The 24,870-nt window shown below is 50.1% G+C and overlaps 2 protein-coding genes across 10 annotated transcripts in view; one reads left to right on the forward strand and one right to left on the reverse strand.

Moving 5' to 3' along the window:
* Window positions 1-14,966, forward strand: part of SGSM3 (small G protein signaling modulator 3) — a 29,620-nt gene extending 14,654 nt beyond the window's left edge. For all 8 annotated transcript variants that reach the window (XM_088055261.1, XM_014256631.2, XM_014256634.2 and 5 more), the window contains 17 exons: window positions 12-119; window positions 945-1,088; window positions 1,452-1,647; window positions 1,839-1,984; window positions 2,900-3,127; window positions 3,982-4,036; window positions 7,635-7,762; window positions 8,067-8,222; window positions 8,753-8,807; window positions 9,225-9,274; window positions 10,487-10,639; window positions 10,737-10,807; window positions 11,120-11,168; window positions 11,357-11,442; window positions 11,806-11,928; window positions 13,310-13,370; window positions 13,786-14,966. In XM_088055261.1, coding sequence (XP_087911387.1) covers window positions 12-119; window positions 945-1,088; window positions 1,452-1,647; window positions 1,839-1,984; window positions 2,900-3,127; window positions 3,982-4,036; window positions 7,635-7,762; window positions 8,067-8,222; window positions 8,753-8,807; window positions 9,225-9,274; window positions 10,487-10,639; window positions 10,737-10,807; window positions 11,120-11,168; window positions 11,357-11,442; window positions 11,806-11,928; window positions 13,310-13,370; window positions 13,786-13,869 — 1,893 coding nt within the window. In that variant the 3' untranslated portion in view covers window positions 13,870-14,966. The remainder of the gene's footprint in view (window positions 1-11; window positions 120-944; window positions 1,089-1,451; window positions 1,648-1,838; window positions 1,985-2,899; window positions 3,128-3,981; window positions 4,037-7,634; window positions 7,763-8,066; window positions 8,223-8,752; window positions 8,808-9,224; window positions 9,275-10,486; window positions 10,640-10,736; window positions 10,808-11,119; window positions 11,169-11,356; window positions 11,443-11,805; window positions 11,929-13,309; window positions 13,371-13,785) is intronic.
* A 793-nt stretch (window positions 14,967-15,759) lies between these two features.
* The window catches only part of MRTFA (myocardin related transcription factor A), a 95,235-nt gene continuing 86,124 nt past the window's right edge, over window positions 15,760-24,870 (reverse strand). For both annotated transcript variants that reach the window (XM_088055260.1, XM_014256629.2), the window contains 5 exons: window positions 23,668-24,774; window positions 22,415-22,525; window positions 20,472-20,648; window positions 20,032-20,092; window positions 15,760-19,610 (listed from right to left, as the gene is read on the reverse strand). In XM_088055260.1, the coding sequence (XP_087911386.1) occupies window positions 19,111-19,610; window positions 20,032-20,092; window positions 20,472-20,648; window positions 22,415-22,525; window positions 23,668-24,774 (1,956 nt within the window). In that variant the 3' untranslated portion in view covers window positions 15,760-19,110. The remainder of the gene's footprint in view (window positions 19,611-20,031; window positions 20,093-20,471; window positions 20,649-22,414; window positions 22,526-23,667; window positions 24,775-24,870) is intronic.

A 24,870-nucleotide genomic window follows, 5' to 3' on the forward strand; every position in this document is an offset into this window, starting at 1 on the left:
TGTCCCCCCAGCTGTGGATGCGCCTTTCAGGGGCTTTGCAGAAAAAGCGGAACTCAGAGATGTCATATCGAGATATCGTGAAAAACAGCTCTAATGATGAAACCATTGCTGCCAAACAGGTAAGAGATACTTCCTGGTGCTGAATGGGAAGAAGAGTGGGATTTACTGTGTGAGGAAGACAGGGCGTCTGCCTGACACCTGCAGCAGGGGCAGTTGAGATGATGTGTGGTTAAATCCTGTTAAAGCTTAATCCTGTGGGGCAGATTTCTCCTCTGTTTTGTTGGAATAGCAATTGTTTAGCTCTATCCTTGCCTAGGACACCAGGGAAAGGGTTTGATCCATGCTACTTGCAGACTAGAAAAGTGCTACAGTTGCATCTCAGCAAACATCCTGGGGAATGAGGATGTTTGCTGAGATGAGGGAAGGGAAGGGTGAAAGGCTGATAGATGCATCTCTGTTGAGATTGTGGCAGTTGCTTTCAGGACCTGTCTTTGTTCACTCGAACACAAAGTTTCTGAACACCATTCAGACTATTAAGGGGTGTCTTCCCTCTTCCTTTGATCTTACAGATTTGGCCAGGTCATTGGTTTTTCTCTGGAATACGTTCTTTGGGAAGCCAGGCTTGAAATCCAAGCAGATGTAATTCCCAGCTAGTGTATGTTTCCTATTGTCAGTGGTGAAACCAGGGTCTGAATTTAGACAAGTATTTCTAGGGATTTGGCTAGCCACTGTCTGCATTGGCATTTTCCCACATATCAGTGAAGGCTGTTAAATTGACCCCAAGTACTTGGACAGGGACCCCTCCTTTGATGCATGAAGACTTACGGGTGGGTATAGGGAGGCAGAGTTCCCTGAGGCAGGGGGCCAGGGGAAGTGCAGAGAGCTGAAGTCAGTTCTTCAGATGCTGCAAGCTGACTCTGTCCTTGTTTATGGCTGCCTGACAGATTGAAAAGGACTTGCTACGCACAATGCCCAGCAACGCCTGCTTCTCCAACATGAACAGCATCGGGGTGCCACGGCTGCGCAGGATACTACGGGGTCTTGCCTGGCTCTACCCAGACATTGGCTATTGTCAGGGCACTGGCATGGTAACCTGCTTTCAGAGTGTCTTTGTGACAGGGGTCAGTTTGTCTCCAGCTGCTACACTGGAGTGAATGATTTTGAGGTAGTGCTGCCAGATACTGTGGTCTCCAGATGAGCTGAAGAGAAATCCCTTCCACCTGGAATACTTTTCCTAAGGAAGAGACAGCAGAGTAGCACCACACATCCAAAGATACTTCGTCCATCTGTTGGGGAGGGGGCAGTCATTATACTGAGGAGAAATCCCTCCAGTGGAGACTGCAGTAGAGATCCTGCAGAAGGAAGATTTTTGTCACAGATACTGGTGAGAAAGTGGGGAAAGAGTTCTATTCCTCTTAGAACATGCAGTTTTTCTTCCTTCAAAATCCTAGGTGGCTGCCTCTCTGCTGCTCTTCTTGGAGGAGGAAGATGCCTTCTGGATGATGTGTGCTATCATTGAGGAACTGGTTCCTGCCTCCTACTTCAGCACCACCCTCATGGGTGTGCAGACAGACCAACGTGTTCTGCGGCAGCTCATCGTGCAGTACTTGCCCCGACTGGACAAGCTGCTTCAGGAGCACGACATTGGTAAAAGTGTGCCCTAGAAATTTCTTGCCAGGGTAACATGCAGACAAAGAGTATTGTTCTTTTTTCACAAAGGGGAGCATCAGGGAGAAGAGCAAACCTCCTGACCCTGGAGGCAAGCCCTTAAGAGAATCCACCTTCACTGGTTGACTGTCTTCCTCTCTTGTGATTATTTTCCATGTCTCTGTTCACAGAGCTCTCCTTGATCACCCTGCACTGGTTCCTCACCTCTTTTGCTAGTGTTGTCCACATCAAGTTGCTGCTGCGTATTTGGGACCTCTTCTTCTACGAGGGATCTCTGGTGCTGTTCCAAGTCACTTTGGGCATGCTAAGTATGAAGGTAATTCCCAACTCCTCTCCCCCCTTTATAGTATTTTAGTGTTTAATTCTGAGATTTAGGGGCAAGAAGATTTTGTATCCATTTGCTGTATGTGGTTTTGGGAGTGTGTTAGGGAAGGCGACTTCCTGCTGCCTTCGGAACTGGAGGTTGTGAAAAACTTCTAAGGCACTTCGCAAAAATTAGAGATTGCTGCTTCCTGGGCATATCTCATTTGTTGCCACATAATTAAACCTCATCAGCTACAGCCCTTTAATCAGTCTAGATCCCAGCCTTAGGGTACATCTTATCTAAACCTAAACCGAGATACCTCTCAATTTTGTACAATCTAGAAGGAAAGAGAAAGCCAAAGTTGTGATCATGTGGGAAGTTTTGGATGGCATTGTGTGAATGCTCTAAGAGATTAGCATTGTTCTGTCTGCATTTGATTTGGCTGGCCTGATCTTTTCCTTTTCTATGTGAAAAAGTTTTGTATTTAGTTTGCTGTGTGAAGGGCAAGGGTGATCCTGCTTGGGAGTAAGGGGAAGGCAGAGCAAGTTTGACATGGTAAGTGCTCTAGAATGTAGCTCCCATTCTCTTATCTCTAGCAAGATCCCTGCTGTGACCAGTCCTAGTGGTTGGTGCAGAATAGGTTTGAGTTTGGTTTTCCATGCTGATTTGATTTCATTTCAATAGTGAATGCTGTGATTCAAAAAAATGCCAGCTGCAATTCTGGGAGGAGAGTGCAGCAGAGTAGTAAAAGATGCTGGTCTCCTCTCAAGAGTAGCTAGAACTTTTCCTGTTGAAGGTTCTTTTATGGAATTTTCTAGTTGTACCTGCCCAGGCTGTACGCTGACTGTAAAACTGCATCTAGCAGCCTCAGGAGCGCAGCTATCATGTTCACCCCTCCATGAGGCAAAAAAGACTGTGTTGTTGCAGGAGGATGAGCTGATCCAGTCCGAGAACTCTGCCTCAATCTTCAACACGCTGTCAGACATCCCGAGCCAGATTGAAGATGCAGATGTGTTGCTGCGAGAGGCCATGCGCGTGGCTGGCTCGCTGACGGATGTGGCGGTGGAGACCCAGCGCCGCAAACACCTGGCCTATCTCATCGCTGAGCAGGGACAGCTGCTCAACTCTGGCACCACTGTCAACAATCTATCCAAAGTGAGTGCACAGAGTCCCACTGCCTCTGCTGCTCCCTTTTTGCCACTCCTTAAGTATTCCCACCAAGGAGCAAGAGGTCCTCCTGTTTGAGAGGATTTTTGGTTCCAGGGTAATTGTTACGCAGTGAAGAAAATGTATTGGGAAGTTCTGTACCAATGAAATGCTGCCAGATCTGTCCTGGTTGATAGATCCCCAGATGAAAGGGATATTAGCAGTGATTGTAATTATCATTCATGAGAGTGATGATGAAATGTGATGCATTTCACTAGTGGAAACTAAAAGAAACAACATACACTTGGCAGAATTTGCTTGACGCACACAGAGTAGGAACTAGATTTAATCCATTAGTAAGAAACTGGTACACTAAAATAACCTTGGAAGGTAGAGTCAGAAAGCAGCAGCAGCTGCTTTTGAGAAGCCAAATTAAAAATGCACCTGTGTTTAATCTTGGACTAAAATCTACAGTTGCAGACAAGATACTCAGGCAATTCTAAAATGTAGTAGCCATCCACTTAGAAATTTATATACAATCACATGTGGAACTGCTTTTTACAACAAACAGAATTAGAGTTAAAATTATTTGCATGGATTGTGGTTGATTCTTGAACTTCAATTATGCTTTTGTAATAATTAAGGTATAAATAACCTGTTGCACATGGAGCAGTAGAGCTGATTCAATGTGTTAGGACTAGAACGACTCCTGTCTAAAACTGCCAGTTCACTGGCTTGCCTCTTCTAGTGGTAGCTGTCAGGACCCCTTGCCCAGAGCTGACTGGTGTGGAGGGTTGCTTTATTTTATTTCTGAAATCTGTCCTAATGTGTGCACTTTGTTCTCTCTCTTCCCTCTCCCGCAGATTGTGCGGCGCAGGACTCAGCGCAGGAAATCTGGCATCACCTCTCTGCTTTTCGGTAAGGACAATCCTGCACCTTTCATGTGTAGTTGGTAGCTATGGCAGCTTAGAAAGGAGGGGAGCAGGCAAATCAGGGAAACGTTGGGACAGAAGGATTGGAGAGAAGGGAGTCAGAACTGAAGGATGAGAGGGAAGAAGTGCAGTTTACTGCTTGCTTTCTTTGATCTGAGCTCAGAAGGTAAATTTTAGGTTAGACAGTCCATGAATAGCGACCAACAGGAGGTGCAGTTCAGCCCAAATGTAATGTCCTTCTTGCACTGACCAACAGGTCAAACACATTTCCTGGCAGACCTTATGCAGTCCACAGGCTGGATGTGGTACTCTCTGATCTTACTTTGCTCAGTTCAGGAACATCTCTGAAGATCTGAGACAGGGCAGGATGTCTAGTGTGTCACCCATCAAAATTATAAATGAGGGCATCATTATATTTTCCCTTACTTATTCCGAGAGTTTGATGTTGTGAATGCTTTTTACTATTAATTTTCTTCACTTATGAGCCAAGCCAACATATGTCCAGAAAGGGCACAGTCAGAATAGCATTTGCAGGGGTTTAAGAGTGACTTATTTCTTGAGTCCATAAGAGCCCTTTCTGCTGTAAGCCTCACTGTCATCACTTTACTTGAAATTGGCTAGCCTTCTTGAAATTGCCACATGTCACCACAGGAATTGTTTTTCCGGAAGAAGACAACATACTGAATTTACAGGGCTCAGACAGTGTTCCTGTTGTGGTTGAAATGGCTTGAATAAATCTAAAAATGGGCTTTACTGGTCTTTCCAGAGAGGAGCTATTCTGATGTTCTCCAGGAAGCTGATATATTGTCACAGGCTTCCTACAAGCACACAAAGCATTACATAGAAGAATTATGGTAGAATACCCATGATACTGTAAAGTCAAGCATGCAGAAGTGAAGAAACACAGGAAAGTTGCTTGTGCAACCTAAACTCAGAGCCTTTGTATGTAATGTTATCATACAGTTGGTACAGACTGGACTGGCAGAGAACTTGGCTGCCACACAAACCTTTGTTGTGTCTCATATAGCCTTCTTGACAGTTTGAGTATTTTTATGAAGGTGATACTGAGTTATGCACAAAGATAAACTTTAAGTTCAAGCTTCAGAATATATCAGTGGTAGAACAGAGATAATTGATAGGGTTTTCTCATTTTAGTGGGGCTTCTGTACAATGGCCATCATGTATTTTACCTAACATTATCCTTAGTATTTAAAATGTTGGTTAAAACTGAGAAGTTGTCATCCTGCAGCAGTTGACCACAATGGAAAAATTCAGCCCAAGTGAGAGGAAGGAAAGCTTGCATGTGATAAATTCACTCTTTACTGGGAACTGACAATCAATCTTAAATGTAAGTCTGCTGCCTGTGATAGTTACTGTGTAGAACTGGTACTTAGCCCTCATCTGGGAGGGAATGAGAATTTACCCAGAGCTTAATTCTTCTCCCTTAGAGTGAACTCAGATGTGGTAGTACCTTGGGCAGGAGTCACAGAAACACAGGAGCACTATTTAGAAGAGACCTCTCAGTGCCTGTATTCCAACGTCTCCTGCTTGAAGCAGCCTCTTGCTCATGCTAGATCAGGTTGGTCAGGGCTTTCTGTAATTGAGGTTCAAAGAGTTGAAGCAGATTTACAATGCAGTAAGAGAAAGAAATAACGAAAGGTAATTTGGTGGAGAGCAGAACGTGCACGAGTTTTCCTGTTGTGTGGGCTTGCATGAAGGGAATGCGGAAGAGTTTGTCCTGTGCAGAGCCATGCAGCTCATCAGTCTTTGCAGGCTCAAAGTAGAGACTCCTCATGAGTGGACTCCTCATGCTGATCATGCACTGGTTTCCTGTTTGGAAATGTGGGTGTTGAAGTTTGAAAGTGTACATGTCGAGTGCAGTGAGGTGATCTGGGGGACACACCAGTTGCTTTCCTCTGTACCACATCCACTCTAAGGTGGGAGAGTATGGAACTTGCTTCCCACGTCTCATGCTTGTGTTTTGCTAGGATTCATCTGAATACAGAGGGAAGAGCATGGTACTTTGGCCAGATGGAACTGAGAGATGACAGAAAGAATCAATGATCTATGTAAATGAGAGCAGCTCACAGAGCTAGTATAGCTGTGGTTTAGTTTCTTCTCTAGTTACTGTCTATTTTAGCAGCATGAAATTTCTAGGAATCCCTGAGATCTACGTGCTCACCTGTCTATTTGCAATTTTTGCATCTCTGAATAGTAGGAGTTCTTGCATGCTCTGTACCTACCCCTGGATACAGAGGATGAAATTTTGTTATTTTTTTATTGCTTGGATCGAGAGTAACTATGCCCCACAATTTTTCTAATCCAGAAGCAAGGTTCAGTTTTCTCTTAAGCTCTGATGTATCTCAAATAATTTAATGTAGCAAATAGAAAACAATTATAAAATAATTTTATATCTAATTTTGTGCCTTTATTTACCTTCCTAAAGTTTGGGTCTTTTTAATTAGGATGACATGATCAAAAGATACTGTTAATAACTTTTCAATTAGTAGAAGCTTAGTGTGTCTATAACTCTTGCAGCAGCTGTAGCTCAGGCCACACTTTATTCATATTGTTTTCTGTAATGCTGCTAGAAGATAAGCATAAGATAATTTGCTAGCCAATGATTTACTTGGCTCCTGAATAAAAGCTGTGTTTGTATAAACATCGGAGTTCAGTGAAAAATACATTTGTTTAAGTGTTAATTTTGTTACTCAAGCTACCACATCTTCAGTATATTATAGAGGGAGCAAAAATAGATACATGAAAGTGCACTTCGGATTTAATACAAATTTTTTTAAGAAAAAGAAGAAAATAGTTCATTGTTCCCTAACATCATGTACCCAGTATTTAAGGCATTCAGCTACATTAACTGTCTAAAGAATCCATCCCATCAGGTATCTTTCTGCATAAGGTAATAGACATAGGCTGTCAAAACTCCTGCGGGGATTAGTGATAGTTGAAAGATGCTTTGGTAACTTTTACTTTGGGCTCATGACCATTTCTATACACCCCAAATGTTTGAAGTCTGGCTCTTAGGGAAGTTGAGGTCTCTCATGGCTCTGACTTCATGACTGGCCCAGGAAAGTGGGCTGCCTTGTTTTTTTAGATCTTTTCCAAGACTCAGTGAAGGATGTGCTCTCAGCCTGTGAGTTGTACAAATATCAGAAGTAATTCAACCAAAACCTGATTCAGTTTCAAGAGAATTTCAGTTGAAGGGATTTATTGCAAGTCCCCCAGTCTTGTGTCCCACCTTTCAGCTGACATTGTAGTGACATATTGTAGACAATTCTCTAAAGTAGTACCTTGGTATACTGTGTTTCCCAGACAGATCAAAGATGACATATTCCAGTTCCATATGCAGTTTGAAGTATCATCTCCTTAAAATTTGATGCAGTCGAATTGGTATTTGCTATTTACTTTACTGAATAGCTTGGCAGTAAGTACCTGCCTTAGTTTAGGTACTTGTGATGTTAGGCTTTTTTGGTTTCTTCAGAACCTGTAATTTCTAATGGTAACAAAAAAATAAATTCCATGTACTTGCTTTCCTTCCCTCGCCTTCCCTCTGGCTGCGTGGACTCCACCAGGGGATGATGATCTGGAGGCACTGAAAGCCAAGAACATCAAGCAGACAGAGCTGGTGGCTGACCTGCGTGAGGCCATTCTCCAGGTGGCACGGCACTTCCAGTGTGTGGATCCCAAGAATTGCATCATTGTAAGTGGAAACAGCTGGATCTGCACTGCTGTGTACTCCAGGCATGGGTTTTGAGTGTTCAGCACAGGACAGGGCTGTTCAAATGCTCCTCAAGTGTGGGCTTGAGAAGGAACGTGCCAGGTGTAATGGCTGGAGGGTGAGACTAGCTTAATCTATCTGTGGTGAAGGAGGGCTGTGCTGAGACCTTGTCTGCTGGCTAGGAGCAGGAAAAGGTTTGGGAACAGGGGCAGGCAAGCTTTGTCAGATAGCTGGGAGTCACCCATGTACTTTCATTCCTCTCTGCTCTCATGTGCATGCCTTCTAGGATCTGACCCCAGACTACAGCATGGAGAGCCACCAGCGGGACCACGAGAACTACGTGGCCTGTTCCCGCAACCGGCGCCGCCGAGCCAAGGCACTGCTGGATTTTGAGCGCCACGATGACGATGAGCTGGGCTTCCGCAAGAACGACATCATTACGGTGTGTCAGCCTGGCGACAGGCACCAGGGTGGGACAAGCAGACCCAGCTTGTTTGGGACACTACCTCCCCTGCAGGGAAAGAAGGGAGGAGATAAGCTCAGAGCCCAGTTAGGGCCCGGAGAAGCAGCTGGTGCTCCTAGGCACTGCCTGCAATTGGGGCAGTGTGGTCCTGTGAATGTTGTCCTGTGGGTCATTCTCGCTTCCACCACAAAGTCCCTTTCCTGGCTTCTGTACAGCTGTGCAAAAGATGGATTGGTCCAACTCAAGTCCCAGTGTAACACTGCATAACAAATTGTGGTAAGGCTGTAAAAGCATCCATTTGCATTTAACTCTGAGCATCCCATCTGAAACTGGGGAGAAGAGGATGTTCACAGTAGCTTTGTGTCCTTGAAGGCCCTGGGCTATGTGAGAACATTGGCAAAGCAGTTGAGAAGAAAGCAGTTCCTCATTGTGGACACACAGCCAGGCAGCTGTACCCCTCCTGCCACTGCAACCTCTTCAAGTGGCATTTTCCACTCCCTCTTTTTCAGATTATTTCCCAGAAGGATGAGCACTGTTGGGTGGGAGAGCTGAATGGACTGAGAGGTGAGAACAGGATGGGTTGCACTGGGGAGAGTGGGGCCAGATGCAGAGCATCCATTCATCTACAGCAACTGCTCTGGCAGCAAAGGCTCTGCCAGGGACAAAGGAAACGTATGAAAGCAGTCATGCAGCAGTTACTTGCAAACAGCAAGTTTAGGCTCCATCCTCCTGGTACGGGGTGGTTGGGTGCATGTCACCACTGCTGCGTGTAGGCAGTGTCCTGCAATTGGCTTTCTTGTGCAGCTGCCTTAGGTATTGTGATCTTGAGTTTGCTTGCTTCCTTCATTGGGGGTGGGCCCTATGAACTCTGATTTATTCTCAGCTCCCACTGGAGCTGAGAATCCTTTAATGCACATAATCCTTTGTGTAAGGATTTCTCAGTATCTTTGTCAGGCTCATCTCTTTGTTCACTCTTTGTAGGTTGGTTTCCTGCAAAATTTGTGGAGATCTTGGATGAGCGGAGTAAAGAGGTACTTAAAAACCCCACAACTACAAAAAAACTTCACATTAAAAAAAAGAGTTATAACTGAAAAAAAACAAGTTGAAAAGAGCCATAGATTTTCCTCCTTCATTCTGTTTCCTTTCTCTGGCCATTGAATTCTTTGTGATGTGATCAGGCAGCTTATTTATAAACTAAGCCTGTTTGCTTAACTTCCTCATGCTGACCAAGTGGAGAATGAGGGCCCCAGAGGACACCTGTGTGGGATGCCTGGGGTTGCAAGGACCCTAGAGATGAAAGCTGAGAGAGCAGCAGGGAGAGAAGCAAGGCAGTGTTTCTGTCTGCTCCCAGCTACCTGTGTGCTTTTACTCCTTTGAGGCTGTACCCATGGATTCTGCTCATGCTTTGTGACCATGACAGTAAATTCTCCCCAAGCAGCTACACCCAAGGGGACAATCTGTCTTAGTTCCTCTTACAACTGGCAGTGATGGGATGGCACTTATCCATATACTTCAGTATGTCCTCAAGATTGGGGTAGTGTGCATGAGACAAACATTAGCAGCTGTTGACATAAGCAGTTTTCAGGGGAAGTGGAGAAGGCCTGGTTCTCTCTCTTCTCAGTATTTGGGGACTGAGGAAGAGCTCAAAGGCTGACTCAAGACCCCCGAGAGAAGCCCCCAGAGAGATGTTGCTATTGACATATTGCTTCCTTCCCCCTCTCTCAGGGCTGGCTCCTTAGATGTAGATCACCTCTCTGTACATAGAAATATCCTGCACTGCTGAGTGTTTCTTCTCCTAACTGTGGAAACAGAGAGGATCCCACTCATGGGAGTGTTAACAGTGTCAACATGACACCTCAAAGTGGTGTACTCCCTGACCTGGAAATTCCTATCTGGTTGTTTGCCTTGACTTTTAGCAGCTTACAGAGTCCCAGAGACCCTCAGTGCAAGTTCCTCTCCATACCTTAGCTGTCAGCATCACACCAGCACATTCCTACGTGCTGAATGCTGCCAGGATGATGATCACTTGTGTGGTCTCCTGGGCACCACCTAAACACAAAGGTCCCAGGAGATCCCCCACAGTAGCACAGAACATGGGGCCTTATGCAAGACTATGACAGGTAGAGGTGGGGGGAAGGGGTTCTGTCAGGCACCTGGGAGTGGAATTGGTCTGTGCAGAGGTGTAGGTGAGTGGACCACCTCCATGCTCTGCCCCCTGAGAGCTGGCTCTTCCTGTTCCTCAGTACTCCATCGCTGGAGATGACTCTGTCACAGAGGGGGTGACAGACTTGGTGCGAGGGACACTCTGTCCAGCCTTGAAGTCCATATTTGAACATGGATTGAAGAAGCCATCTCTGCTGGGGGGGGCCTGCCACCCTTGGCTGTTCATTGAAGAGGTGAGATGTCCCAGTTCCTTTCATGGGGCGGTGTTGCCAGAGGGCTGAGGTGATGGGTTGTAGGGCAGGTGTGCTGAGTGTCCCTCTGCTCCTCCAGGCTGCAAGCCGGGAAGTGGAACGGGACTTTGACTCCGTGTATTCTCGCCTCGTGCTCTGCAAGACTTACAGGTCTGTGCCCTGCTCCACTGTGCTCATCAAGCTGATGCTGCTCTGCACCTTGGCAAGGCTCATGGTCTGCCCCAGCCTCCTGTGGTTGTGGTGTTAGCAGGTTGCTGTGCCTGTGCTGACCTGGGGCTGGCAGTGGCTCTTATCCCATCCCCTGGGATCCTGTGTTTGCTTCTGGGTCTGTATCTGGCTCTCTCAAGGCTGCAGCAGCACCTCTGGGCTCAGCAGCAGCACGAGAGCTATTGGGGTATGAAGCAGGAAAGGCCTGCATGTGCCCAGGGTGACTGGAGCTGGTTTCTGCTGTGATCTTTACAGGCTTGATGAAGATGGCAAAGTCCTCACTCCAGAGGAGCTGCTTTACCGGGTGAGTGCTGCCCCAAGCCCAGCCAGAGCCCAGCTCCTACTTTTAGACTGTTGGAGGGAGATGCTCAAGAGTCTCCCAGACCTTCCCTTAGGCCCTCTGGTGCTAGCAGGGAACTCCTGGGAGGGCAGCATTTGGCCGTGTTGCTGAAGTGGCTGCCCAGCAGTAACTATACCTTCCCTCCCTTACAGGCAGTTCAGGCTGTGAACATGACACATGATGCTGCACATGCACAGATGGATGTGAAGCTTCGTTCTCTCATCTGTGTAGGACTCAAGTGAGTCATCTGGCCCTGGTACCCTCAGCATTTTGAGTGCAAAGAGCTTGGGAAGGGACAGTGGGTTTATGGGCAGCAGTAGTTTCAATCTTAGGCCACAGCATCATTTTTCCCCCCCTCTTAGCTGCAGCCACTGGGTGAGATTTGTTCTTTGTGCATTGTGCTGGCCTGATTCCTAGCTGGAGGAAGGAGCTCCTATTGTGTGGAGTGGCTCACACAAGTTTACTGGGTTATCCTGTTCCCACTGGGAACAGGGTTGTGGGTGGGGGGTCAAGACTTGGGCTGAAAATAGACTATTCCAGAGGGATGGGGTTTCTTTCCCTGGCTGCAGCTGAGTAACAGGTCTCTACCTCATTGTTGCAGTGAGCAGGTGCTGCATTTGTGGCTGGAGGTGCTATGCTCAAGCCTGCAGACCGTGGAGAAGTGGTTCCATCCCTGGTCATTCCTACGCAGTCCTGGCTGGGTGCAGATCAAATGTGAGCTGAGGTGAGTGTCCTCATGGCACATTCCCATGCAAGTATCTGGAATAGATTTCCTCCTCCTCTGCAGGAGGTGGCCCTCTCTTATGGCTGGGTTTGGGCCCTCTCCAGTGAGTTGCAGCGAGAGCTGCCCAGACATCCCAGCCACAGAGATTTCCTGCTGTGTGCTGAGGCAGCAACAAATCTCTGGGCAGTTTATTGTGAGGCACTGTGCCTGCTTGATCCAAGAGCAGAGCTTGGCTCCTGGGGACCTGTTGTGACAAGCAGGCAGCCTTTGCTTGCCAGCAACCTCCTGCTGTACACATACTCTGATGGAGAGTCTGCCTTTTCAACCCCACTGCTCTCCACGTCCTTTGCCAGCCACTCTAAGTCCAAGCAGGGAGCAGGGAATGTGCTAGGGAGACAGCTGGACAGTCACCCGCTGACTCCCTGGTTAGGTGAGGGAGTGGTGTCAGGGGCTTAAAGCAGCTTTAGGGCCTGAGCTCACACAAGGCAGTCCCAGGACACACATCCCTGTGGCTCTGGGCGTCCATGCTCCTGGCCCTCCTGCACTCTGCAAAGCCAGGTGAAGTCCCAGGGAGCTGGAGGGCAAATCTCTTGCCATCACAACTGCTCCAGCCTGGTTGCTGCTGCCATTCAGTGGGAGCTGGCTCTTGTGTGCATCACCCAGTTACCTCGGGCTCCAGTGGGAGCATCTGTAGCCAGAGCAGGCCTGTGTGTGCACACTTCAAGGTGTGGTGTTCTCAGCTTGCTGTTGAATGGGAGGGGGCTTCTGCCGCCTCTGGGCTGCCGTGTCCCACAGCTGCTTTCTCACAGCTTGGGGGCTGTGCCAGCTGGGCATAGTCAAAGGACAGTGGGACTGGTTCATGTCTTACATCCTACTTCTCCCAGCCAGCAAGGGAGCTGCCCATGCCAACCCCTTAGAGCACTTCTGCTCTGCAGTCCTGCTGCAGGACACTTCTCCTGCTCCAGGGAGAGGGAGGGAGCTTCAGAACTCTGAGGTGCCACAGGCAGGGGTCTGCTTTCTGGAGAGGAATCTGCAGTCTGCCTTTGCCAGCTGCATGCAGCCCTCAGCCAGCATGTCTGCAGTCCCTGTGCTGCTGCACCAAGCTCTGTAGGGGCTGCACTTGAGTCACATCTTCGAGCTCCTTCTTCCAGCCTGGGCCTGGGAGGATGTGAAGCCCAGTGGGGAGAGGGAAACAGGGAATGAGTGACTGCTGCTGTCTTTTCAACACCATCAAACAAGGAATTTCATCCTTGTAAGTTTAGTGGCATGCAAGGACAAGCTGGGGTGACAGTGTGTGCCTGGGGCAGCAGTTGTAGGCAAAGGCTGGGAGTATTGTCTGGGGGGGTTGTTTTAACATTGCTCTCTTCTGGTTTTGTTGCAGAGTCCTCGGCAAATTTGCTTTCAGCCTCTCCCAGGACTGGGAGCTGCCAATAAAGAGGGAGGTGAGTATCTCTTATTCTTTCACTCAGCCCGGGGTTTCACTTACTGCCTCCCTCTCCCAGCTTTGTGCTTCAGCCCATCCTCTTCGTCCTCTGGAGCCAGCTCCAGAGGCTGTGGATGGGGCTGCTTTCCCTGCCCCAGGGCAGGCTGTGCAGCAGGAGCTGTGTGGCAGTGCTGGCAGAGGGGGCTGCCTGCCCTGCCCAGCTGGGGCAGAGGGAAGTGACAGGCTCCCTTTCCCCGGTGCTCTCCAAACCAAAGGGTTCCCTCCCCCTGTGCCAGTTGTGCACAAGGTGGGAAGTGCAGGAAGCTGCTCTGTCTGGGTGCCAGAGGCCTCGGCATGCTTGGGCTCTGCCCACAGACACAACCTCCCCTTTTCTGGGTGTGGTGCACTGACCCGGTCTCTGTGTCATCCTGCAGGAAAAGGAGAAGAAGCCACTGAAGGAAGGGGTGCAGGACATGCTCGTGAAGCACCATCTCTTCAGCTGGGATATAGATGGGTGACCCCCACCCTGCCCCATCCTGGGGACCTTCTCGATGGCGCACACTCCTCTCCTCCACCCCCTCATATCTCACCCCCTGCCCTTCCCCACCCCACCCACTTGTATCTGTGACAAAATCCCCCTGGGGGCTGCCAGACCACCTGGGACAGATGGAGCAGTGCTGAGAGGCTAAGCTACAGACCCAAGGGGGCTGATGGCTGAGGGTGATGCTGCAAAGGGACAAGAGTGTTCTGGCTACAAAAAGCAAATGCCCTCTCCCAGCTTTCCATATCTGCCACCCCTATCATCTGCTTTCCTCAGCCCTGCCTCCACAGCAGTGCCCAGGGGGGCAGCCTGGCTGGAGCCATTTTGCACTGCCCCATGGGCCAGCAGTCACATGGGGGTGTGAACGTGGCTATGGCTGGAGCTGTGGGGAAGAGACAGCCCTTGTGGGATGGCTTTGATCCATGAGAGCTGGTGCCATTGACAGTTGGCACTGCAGCTGCACGTGGAATTGGGCTGGTGACTCACTGCTGTACAGGAGCAGGGAGAGCACATCCCTGGTGCCAGCCAAAGGCTCCCCTCTGCTGGGGGACACATGGACAAGTTCCTTTGACCTGGAGCTGAGAAGGGGGAACTGGCATCAGTTTCATCCCACCTCCCTGGCACTGGTGTGGGATGTTGACAAGAGTTGCCCAAATTTACCAGCCTGTTACCACTGTAACAGCCTTAGGGGATGGTCCTTGTCTCCTCTGGGAGCACATCTCCCCTAAACAAGAGTGTTTCATGCTGTTACTTTAGTCTCTAGATGATTTTTACTGTTAACCAAAAAGCTGTAAATTTACTCCAGGAACATGTATATTTTGGCACCGTTGTAGCTCAGGACAAGGTTTAGGTTGGAGCTGGCTCAGGGAGATTAACTCGTCCTTGCCCTGCGGTGACAACAGGGACACAGGTCAGGAGTGGAGAATTGCTGCTTTGTGGTGGTGGCTCTGGATATGGAGTCTGCGACTTTCTACTGAAAGCGCTTGTCTGTGAGCACAAACTACTGATGGGATGACACTAGATTCTTACTTTCCTTTATTTGGTGGGTTCGTAAATAAAAGCTGCATCTTGGGAGAGTGCTGGGCTTTGTCTTATTTTTTGACAGGGCCAGGACTCGGTTTAATTTTTCCTTTCTGCCATTTGACAATGGCAATCCCATTTCTGTGCTGGCACGGAGGGAGCTCCTTGCGTCACAGCAGCCTGCAAGGTCAGGCAGCAGCCGGGGCAGAGCCAGTTCTGCTGCCAGCAGTGGCAGCCCTGCCTCGCCTCTGCACCACCAGCCCTAAGAGGAGGTCAACAGCAGAGCCCCAGAAAAGCCAGAAATACTGGAAACTACAGGTTGTCGGGACACTGCAGGGGGAGGACCTGTAGGAAAGGTAGAGGGGCTAACAGAAAGCAGAGCTGGGTGGTGGAGACAGCAGTGTTGTCTGTACAGGTGTCTCTGGAAAAAGCAGGTGTAGGCTGAGCTGCAAAGTGGGACAGGGACAGGGCACAGGCCCTTGGGAGAAATGTATTTAGAAGTCCAAGCTTATGGGAGGATGGAAGTTGCTTATCTTCTGATTTGAAAGTGAGTGTTTTCAGTGAAGGCAATTCCTTTTAAATGTGGCTGTGGAAGAGGCAGTGTCACCTCACCACCACCTACGGTCCACTAAGCAGGTAAAACCTGCTTCTGGTTGCAGGGTAGGTAATTCCCATACACTGAGGGAAAACTCCCTGCAGCTGAGAAGGATGAGCCACCACCACTTAAGCTGCTTTTTTCAGGTTTGAGAAAGATATAGAGAGGGATCACCCACCCTTAGCTGGAAAAGGCAGAATGGCCCCAAGCCCTCCCACCAGCATAGCAGAGAAGTTTTTGAGAACGTGGCTGTTTGGAATTTTTTTAATAAAATGGATTTTTTTTCTTCAAATATTTGTAACTGAAAAAATAATTCAATTTAAAGAACCGTTCTCTCCCCCATTAACTTGTCACTTTTATCCTTTTCCAGTTGAATACTCGCTCTGGATCTGATGCCCCAACACCATCTGACTGATGGTGCTGATCACCCCTCGCCATTGGCTGCATAGTGGAAGGGAGAGTGCGTGCTAGTCAAATACACATTACAAACAAGTAGTGGTTACAGCAGAAAGATTCAGGATTACATTCAAGGTAGAGGCAGAACATCAGACTTAGTTTTTCCCAATGGGTGCAAAAATGGATGTCCAGGGGAATACCTCTTCCAACAAAGACCTATTGAACTATTATTCAAAGAAATAATAGTAAGAAAGCAGAGAACTGGGCAAGCCTGCTCTGGGCACTGCTTGGGGAAAAGACTTTCTAACATTTCTGGGGCTGAGGCACCACCTTCCCCTCTCCCCACAGGCACAGGGTTATCACTCACTCTCCTGGCAGAAACCCCTTGTGCAGGGGGGCTCCCACAGGTCAGCCCAGCTCCTCGGGACATGAGGCTCTTGGTTCTGTATCCTCAGGGCTCCTTGAAGCTCTTCAGCCAATGCAAGTATGTTAGGCAAAGTCAGGGTCACTAAATTCCTACAGTTTCACACCTGATGGTGGACAGGTGAAGGCAAAAGGGAGCAGCTGTGAGCTCAGCCTTTCACCAGCAACCTCTGGGAAGGGCTACACTGGTATCGGGCATTGGCATCTCTCTGCCAATGACTGGAGTGCCTGGCCCAGGGCAAAGAACCAGGGCTGGGTCAGGCCAGGACTGCAGCTGGAGTGCTCCCACCTTCCTCTAGGAGCTCACTGCACTTTATTGATAATTTCCTTCTTTATTTAATGGCTGCAGATTTGTAATTACTTGTACAAAAGAAATCACACAGCTGATTTTTGTGGGGGCTACTGCAACTATGGGCTGAAAGAACCTGATTTTGCTTGAGTCTGACAAACAGGCAGCCTCAGATTTTCCCCTTAGTATTTTGGAGATCCTCCTACTCCCCCCCCAGTTTCCTCCTTAGAAACTTCTAAGGAGTTTCTTGCCTCCTGCCCCCACAGCTGGGCAACTACCCTGGCAGAGCTGGTAAAAGCTCTGTAAGTTGATTGCTAAGTAACAGTGCCCAGTGAGCACCTGGGCTGCACCAGGAGAGAATTCAGGGAGAGCTCAGGAGGATAAAGGGGGTGCCCACCAGTCTCTTTTATTCTGATTTTCAGGATGTGACACTGTTGCTTGAGGAATAGAAAGCCTGTGGGGAAGTGGGGGGTGGGGGGGTTGTCCTTCCCAACCTGGACACTGAGGGACACAGGTTAAGAGGCCTCAACTTGCTTACAGCTCAGGGCCAGAGGAGAGAGGAAGGGACAGAAAGGAAGCTGCCAGCAGGCTCCCCCTGCAATGATTAAGAAAGTGGCTCCCCATGCAGTTAACAAGCAAAGGGCTCAGGAAAGCAGGAGTATCTCCCAGCTCCAAACAGGCATGACCTCACCCAGTTCAGTGGCTGAAGGAGAGCACATTGTGCAGGGTTGCTGTTCGCCTGCCTCACCACGGAGCAGAGGTACCAGCACCCCTGTGGCACAGCCTCTCCCTGGGAAGAGAACCAGGTACCAAAGTTGCAGGGAAGCAGCACGTGGCTCACAGCTACCACTCCCTAGCAGGAAGCTCTGTGGGCTGGTGTGAGGGAAAGGTGGGGACAGCATCCTCAAGGAGATACTGAGATGGATGGCAGTTGATCCTTTCATTCCCTAAGCAGGTCAGTACCTCAGACTGCATGACTTCAGAAGCCACAGCTTCCCCCACCTCACTCAGCACGAGCAGCCTGGACCCAGCTCAGGGCTGGGGACAGCCTTGTGGCGAGGTGGCCACACATCCACGCAAGCCATGTCCTACCTGCTCAGTATGGCCGTGAGTTACAACTGACACGGGAATTCTAAATTAACAGGAGTAACAGCACAAGAGTGAGCCACAGGCCTGGTGTTCCACCACTGAGCCCTGCCCAAGGAACAGCATCGTCATGGCTCTGAGGTCCTGGGGGCTTGTCCACCCACTCAGTCTGCAGTTCCCCCAAGGCACCAGCCTGGGGCCCTACAAGGACACAGGGCACCAGCTCAAAGTAAGCAGCCATTTACTTTTGCCTTTTACCCTGTGGGACTGCAGAGAGGGAAGAGCAGAGGTCAGCTGCCCAATACTTGCTTTCAAGCTCCTCTCCAGAAAGGGGCCCTCAGAGTCACTGAGCCACGACCTGTGCTGCACCACACAACACCACTCTTGAAGTCCCACTTCCCCTTCTTCGCCTACGGGGTCCAACATCCATCCCCACTGCTGCTTTCCACTGGGCCCCGTGCTACAGTGCAGCACCAACACAGCAAAGGCAGGAGGCAGATTGCACGTGGCCCCCATGATATGTCACTGATTGCCAGCTGTGCCCCTCACCCCCTCCCCAGGACACGCTGTGTCCCTGCCCAGGCTGACTGCCCTGCTCACCTGGGGATGTCACAAGTGCTGTGGGAGCTGGGGGTAATGGGCTGTGCCTGACAGCTGTTTTAACATATAAGGACCTGATTCTAGCACCTTAAAAACTGTTTTGCAGCCCAAAGTGAGTGAAGTGAGCAGGCAGGCCAGCTTGGCCTCTGCCAAGCTCAGCAGTATTTGGGAAACCAGCTTAGACATTACCAGGTTGGTGGGGAGCCCTAGTTCCCTTTGGCTACATTTAGAGAAGGTGCCTGTTCTGCCCAGCTCTCCCAGCCCTGTGGCAGATCAGACCCTCCCTTGACAGACAGAGGGCAGCTGCTCTGGGCCCCAGGCAGCCCTCCTGCCTTTGTGTCCTGCTCCAGAGGTAGAATCCCCTTCCACAACCGTTAAGACCGACCGTGCTGGGGCAGCACAACCCCCTTTATCTGCCAATCCCAGGAAGGCGCAGAGTGCTGCTTCTGGAAACAGCTCAGGCCCAGTCACGCTCTGTCCCACGTGAGGGAACAATGTGCTGCCATTGCTCCTGCCTGGAGGAACAGGGGCTGCTGGCTCTGCTCTCACCCCAGCTGGGCCAGGCTGTGAGGAGTGGGCAGGAGGCTGCTAGCCCCATAGCTCCTCCTGCCTCTTGTTCCCCCCGCCAGCAGCCATTCTCCCTGCCCTGGCCTGGCCCACTGCCAGCTCCACGCAGGAAGGACACTGTTAGTGGAGGAGTACAAATACTAGGAGCTCTTTTCTTTTTCCTTTTTTTTGGTTGACTGGCCTCTTCCCTCTGCATGCCTGTGCCCTCCCACTCCCATTCCCTTCAGTCTCTGCTCACAGAATTACAAGCAAGAATCCCAGTGCAGCTGCAGATCATGTCCATCAAGAAAGTCTGTGGAAAAGAGGCTGGGAGCTGTGGTGTTCAGGGGAGCCAGGCTCATGACAGAACCCCCTGGCAGCTCCAACCAGTCCATACTGTCCAAGTTAGCCTCAGCCAGATCCAGGGCTATGCCCCCAGATGGCTCGTGAGCAAAGTGCAATTCCGAGGTGTCCATAGGTGAAGGCGGGTGGTCCAGGATGGCCGAGCTGCTCAGCATCTCACTGTGGAGGTCATCAATGAGGGACAGGGGCTCCGGCCCATCGTGGCCTGCTGTCAGCAGCGGGAGGCCGGTGCTGCTCTCCAGGAAGTCCTCCAGCCGGCCCACGGGCACCGGCTGCCCCAGGGACACCAGCACCGCCAGCTCGGAGGAGTGGTGGCTGCTGGGCGGTGGGGAACACGCCGGGGCCACAGGTGGTTCTTTGCCAGCTGGGGACGACTGATCCTTGAAGTCAGCAGAAATCTCTGCACAGGGAACAAATAGGGCAGGTAAGGAAAAGTCTGGCTGAAGGATCCCTCCCACTTACCAGGGCCACAGACACCCCCTCAACTAAGCCATCACTGACCACCAGCTGGGATGAGGAAACATCCTGTGCCTCTGCTTGCCTCACTATGGGGAGTTTTCAGCCCACCTCCATGAAATACCATCTCTGTCCAGTATCTCAGAAGCAGTATGTCTGAATCTAAAGCAGCAGAGCCATCAAGAAGCACAGTCATATTAAGGCCTGACTGACATCTCCGTCAGTGCCTTAATGACTACTGCCAGTGCTAAAGGCATTGGAAGGGTCACTGGAGAAAAGAGCAGGGCCATGACAGACTTGTCCCTCAGTGCTCTACAATCCCCTGACTCAGACCCATATGGGAAATGCTGGCTTTCTCTCCTTACCTCCACTTTCGATGAGGATATCAAACAGATCGTCCATCTGCTGGCTGGAAGAGCCATTCTCCTGGGGAGAGCAAGTGCAAGATTAGCTTTCTATTCACCAGAGGAACTTACACCTTCAAGCAACATCCTTGGCTGCTGGCTGTCCTCCCTTGCTCCAGGGATGGGGCTGTTTTCTAGCGAGAATGAGCACACCATGACATGGCACCAGAATCCTTTGTTCTCCAGACTGTTACTGGCTGGGAAAGTACGGTCAGCAGCAGCAATGAAGGGCTTGGGATTTTTTATCTGTGATTTAGGGTCCACCCCAAATCCTCCAGAGGAAATTCAACAAGGAAGGTGCAGTTGTACCTCCATTTCCTATCACTGGCCCACTAGGTAGACTTACAATGACAACCTTTCACCTGCTCTCCAAGGAAGCCAGAGAGAATAAGTGCTCTCACCTGGGCCTTTGGCTGTTGCTTCACGGCCTCTTCATAGCCTGGTGGTGACTCTTTCATTGGGACCGAGGGAACCGGAAGAGGAGGTGGAGGAGTTCCAAAAAGCGGCGTGTGCTGTTGCTGCTCCAGGTCCATCTGGGAGGGGGAAGGGGCAGCAGGAGAGCTAGGCTGCGATGAGGACTGTTTAGAATGAAGGCAGAAGAAGGAATGAATGCAAATCAGGGAAAAGTCTACATAGACTCCTGTCTCACAACTGCTTTGAGAGACCACCACCTCTCCCTGTGAGCACTGCACAGTGGTCTCCACTGCTCTGCCCGCAGCAGCCTGCCTCCTTCCCTGGGCTCTGTGCACTATGCCCTGGCTGCAGGGGAAGAAGACAAATTTCCCCTTCAACTCACAGCTGGAAATCTTTAGCTGATTTTTCTAATGCTAAAGCAGCCACACCACAAACCACCTCCTCACTTCGTCTGGACGGGCAGAGCCTCATCTGTCCAAGTGAGGGATTCCTGCAGCACTTCGGAGAGAAAGGGCACTTCTCTTGTGTGTTCAGCCTACCCTGCAATATATCCAGGGCCTGTCTTCTACCTGCCTCCCTCTGCAGTGCCTGCTTTGGGGTCACAAGCCAGCTTAACTTAGCAGCAAGTTTCACAGCCTGATGGTGGGCAGAGAGCACCAGAGCACTCAGCAGCACCAGAGCTCCAAAGGAAACCCCAAGTGTTGCAGGAAGTGGTGCTCATGACTCAGCTTACCAGATGAATCAGCACATAACTGCCCATAAGAATGGCAGAAACGAGGGTCAGGCCTTCCCCTCTACAGCAGCTGTGCATGACCCACATGGAAACTTGCTCCCCTGGAGCAGCGGACCCTGGGCAGCAGCTGAATGCCACTTCCAACACGTGTATGTATTGGTGCCCTTGTCCATCCTGTTTTCCCTGGAAAGCTGCTCATCTGTCCTGTGACCCACAGGCAGAGGAGCAACCCCAGCTCTGCTGAGAAGGGCTGGAAACCATGCCACAGGCCAGTGGGATGTGCTGGGAGGGTACCTTTTTTGACACACTGGGTGGGCTGGTTTTGCCAGAAGCACTAATTTTCAGGGACTGCTTATGGAAAAGGCTGCAGGTTTGGAAGTGCTAAGAAAGACAGCATTGTGTAGGCCAACTTCCCTGCCAGCTGCAGACCTGGCTTCTGACCCCAAGGGAGGCAAAAGGATTAGAAGAGTCAGTGCAGAGGCCTCTGCAGCACAAAGGCTAAGGAACTCTGAGGAAAAAGGTGCCTTTATTTACCTTCTGCACTTTCTCCAAGGTCTCAAAGCAAACCAAGGCACTGACCCTTTGCAAAGTAGGTATCTCATTCCAAATATACTAGAAAGTACTTCTGCCTTCATACCCTTTCCAGGAACTGACTCAGAAATGATCCTCCAAGCTCTAAAAACTCTTCATAATCTTTCTATATCTTACCTAAATTACAGGTTAGAGAGACAGCTAAGCAGGCTAGAAAGGGAGGAGATGTACAGCAGAGCCTCTTTACAGCCAGCACCTGGAGAGGGTTAAAGGCAGAGGTGCTCTCTTTCCTGAAGCAGTACAGCACTTCACAAAGTGGTGATTAACTGGCATGCTCAGGGCAGGGGAGTGGAAATGACAGCACGCTCAGCAGTACCACAGACTAAAAGGTCACTGCCCTTTTACCCCTCTGAGCTCACATGCCCCTTCAGCAGCAGTCACACCACCTTTTCTGCACGCAGCAGCCACCTTTTCTGTTCAGCAGCACTCCTTCAAGAATCTGGGACACCCCTGTGAATCAAGGCTGCCCACTCCAGCCCCTCGCTGTTTTTAATCCACAGACAACACCCACTGGTATGTGGTAGGTTTGTACTCACTGCCTGTGGGTACAAACCTGGCAGCAGGCAAACAAAACCAAGGGAGAAAAGCGAGCAGGCAGTGAGCTACCTTAGATTGGTTTGGTCCTCTGGGCTGCTGCTGCGTGGGCTGCTGAGGAGTGTTTGCAGGTACCTGACACGGCAGTTGGCTGGAAGTTTTAGTGGGTGATGATTGTATACTCTGGAAAGAAAAGGTTATATAACAGGTTATTCCCCAGAAATGACATGGACAGGGGGCTTAGGTTTCTAACAGGATTTTAAAGTTTGTTTTTTTCTCCACTCTTTATTCTTTATGAAATTCCCTGAGCAGAGAAATCAGATTGGATGAGATTGAGAGTCCTAAGAGAGGAGGTAGTACCATCCTAAATCCCTGGGGTACCCATGAAATGCCTCAGGGACTGCCAGACCTGACACAGGAGCTGTGCCCTTGTGGAGCAGCAGTGGAGTTCAGGTGAGATACTCTGGGGTTTCAAGGTTGACACTGGATGCTGATGTTTAGACAGCTGCCAATATCTCACCTGCTTTGCAGCAAATGCAGCCTGCTCAGTGGCTGTCACTGATGGCAGACACTGCCACTTGCTCTGCAGAAAGCGCAAGAAATGTATCACCAGAATGAAAATTATCTTTGATGTCATGGAAGGTGCTGGGGATTGACTTATGCCATCAAACCTGGGCATATTTATCCCTTCCTGGAAGGAACACTCGGAACACTTCTGTTAAGTGCTGCGCTTATGCCAGCAGGGGAATAGTAAATCATCTCTGATGAAAGACTCTGTTAACACTGAAATACTGACACGCATTAAAACAAAGAGCAGCCAAAAAGCAAACAGTCTGCTCCCAGGGTCTGATTTCAGCTCTTGGTAGATAAGATGACCCATCTATCACTCCAACTATGATCTCTACAGTTAAGGACAACAGGTGAAATACACTCTGCTCATTTTATGACCACAGGCATAGCTGTTCTTTTAAAAACTAGTGAACTGTGGCAGCAAGCCCTTGTCCTCCAAGCCCGAGGTCCTGCCTGACAAAAGGCAGAACCCTGTGTTTGGAAGAATGCTGAGCAGCCTGTGATGCACAGAACCAATGGTGCATTGCTGTACACAGCTCATCATTGTCAAATTCCAGTCTTTTTGCTGAAGATCTGCTTACACCGCTCTGTTTTACAAAGCCACGATCTACCAACCACTGTAGTGAGCAACTCAGCCCTTTCAGGATTTACTGCAGCCATTTCCACCCAGTTAATTCATCCTATGGTAAGTGGAGTAGGACTAGGAGAGAGGAACCCAACTGCCATAGCAGTGATGGGTTCACACCCTTGCCTACCTGCGAGGGTGGGCAGCTGCTCCCTGCCATCCAGTGGGGAGAGAGGCCCTGCCTCTCGGCGCTCTGCTTGGTCACGGTGAGGACGATGTGGGTCCCTGTGGAGTCAGTGATGAGGGTGGGGGGAGGGGTGCCCTTGATGAGGGCGCTCCCTTGCTGGCCAAGGAAAAGCCACGGGCTGTGGGACTGGCACGGCGGCTCTGCTTCCGTGGCTGGCACCTCCTGCTTCACTGTCACGGCTTTCTTTGGCACTGGGCTTGGATTCGAAGTGTCCATTTGGCTAGCGGTTGGTGCAGGGCTGCATTGGTCTGTTTGGCCACTGGATTGCTTCGCAGACTGGCAACTCAGGAAACCATCTTCACTCTTGACCTGGATGCCACATGCTCCTGGTTTGGAGGCGACAGCTGTTCCTTCTTCCGTGGCTGTTGGAGCTGGCTGTGACTGCTGAGATCGCTTCTCCTGCTCCAGCTGTAGCCTAAGCATTTCCACCAGCTGCTGCTTCTGTTTCAGCATGCGGGTGAGCTCCTCGATCTGCTTATCCTTCTCCTGCAGCATCTGGTCTTTGTCCCTAACTTCTGCATCCCTGCTGTTACCAGCATTACACCGCTCTGACCTGGGTGCCACATTTACGCTGCAGGAGGCAAACTTGGAGCTTTCTTCCTTCACCAGGAACTGCACTGGAGATGTCTGCAAGGTGAGCTGGGTCAGAGGTGAAGTCACCATCTCTCCAAAGGTATCTCCAGTGCCCGAGTTTTCATCCCCTGTACTCATCTGCGAGCGCTCAGAAGGAGTTGGAGAAACAGGAGGAGTTGAGCCTGTGCTCTCAAACTTCATCATGCCGCCACCAGTAACTGTGGCCACAACTACTTCTGCTGGTGCAATGCCAGTGGTGACCAGGGCTGGCCCTGTGCTCAGCCTGGCAGTTGGGAAGGCCACCACCACTTCAGCAGCTTTAGGGAGGACGGCTGATGTGCTGGGCTTGGGAGTGGGGGTTGTTTGGCCAGCTGCACCATTCTGCTCTTGGTAAGCTCGGAGACGCTCAATGAGATCCGTCTTTGTGCCTGAGACAGGCAAGGCCCTCAACTTCAGTTCTTGCTTCAGCTCTGCTACCTGATATGGGGGAAAAAAGAGGGCAACGTTACGAGAACTTTTAACTGAACAACTATGAACAGTCGCCAGAGCTATGAGACAAAGGTCTAAACTGAT

This window comes from Pseudopodoces humilis, chromosome 5 (assembly GCF_049639895.1).
Source record: "Pseudopodoces humilis isolate 2021_Gansu_Grassland_sample_001 chromosome 5, ASM4963989v1, whole genome shotgun sequence".
Taxonomy (NCBI): domain Eukaryota; kingdom Metazoa; phylum Chordata; class Aves; order Passeriformes; family Paridae; genus Pseudopodoces; species Pseudopodoces humilis.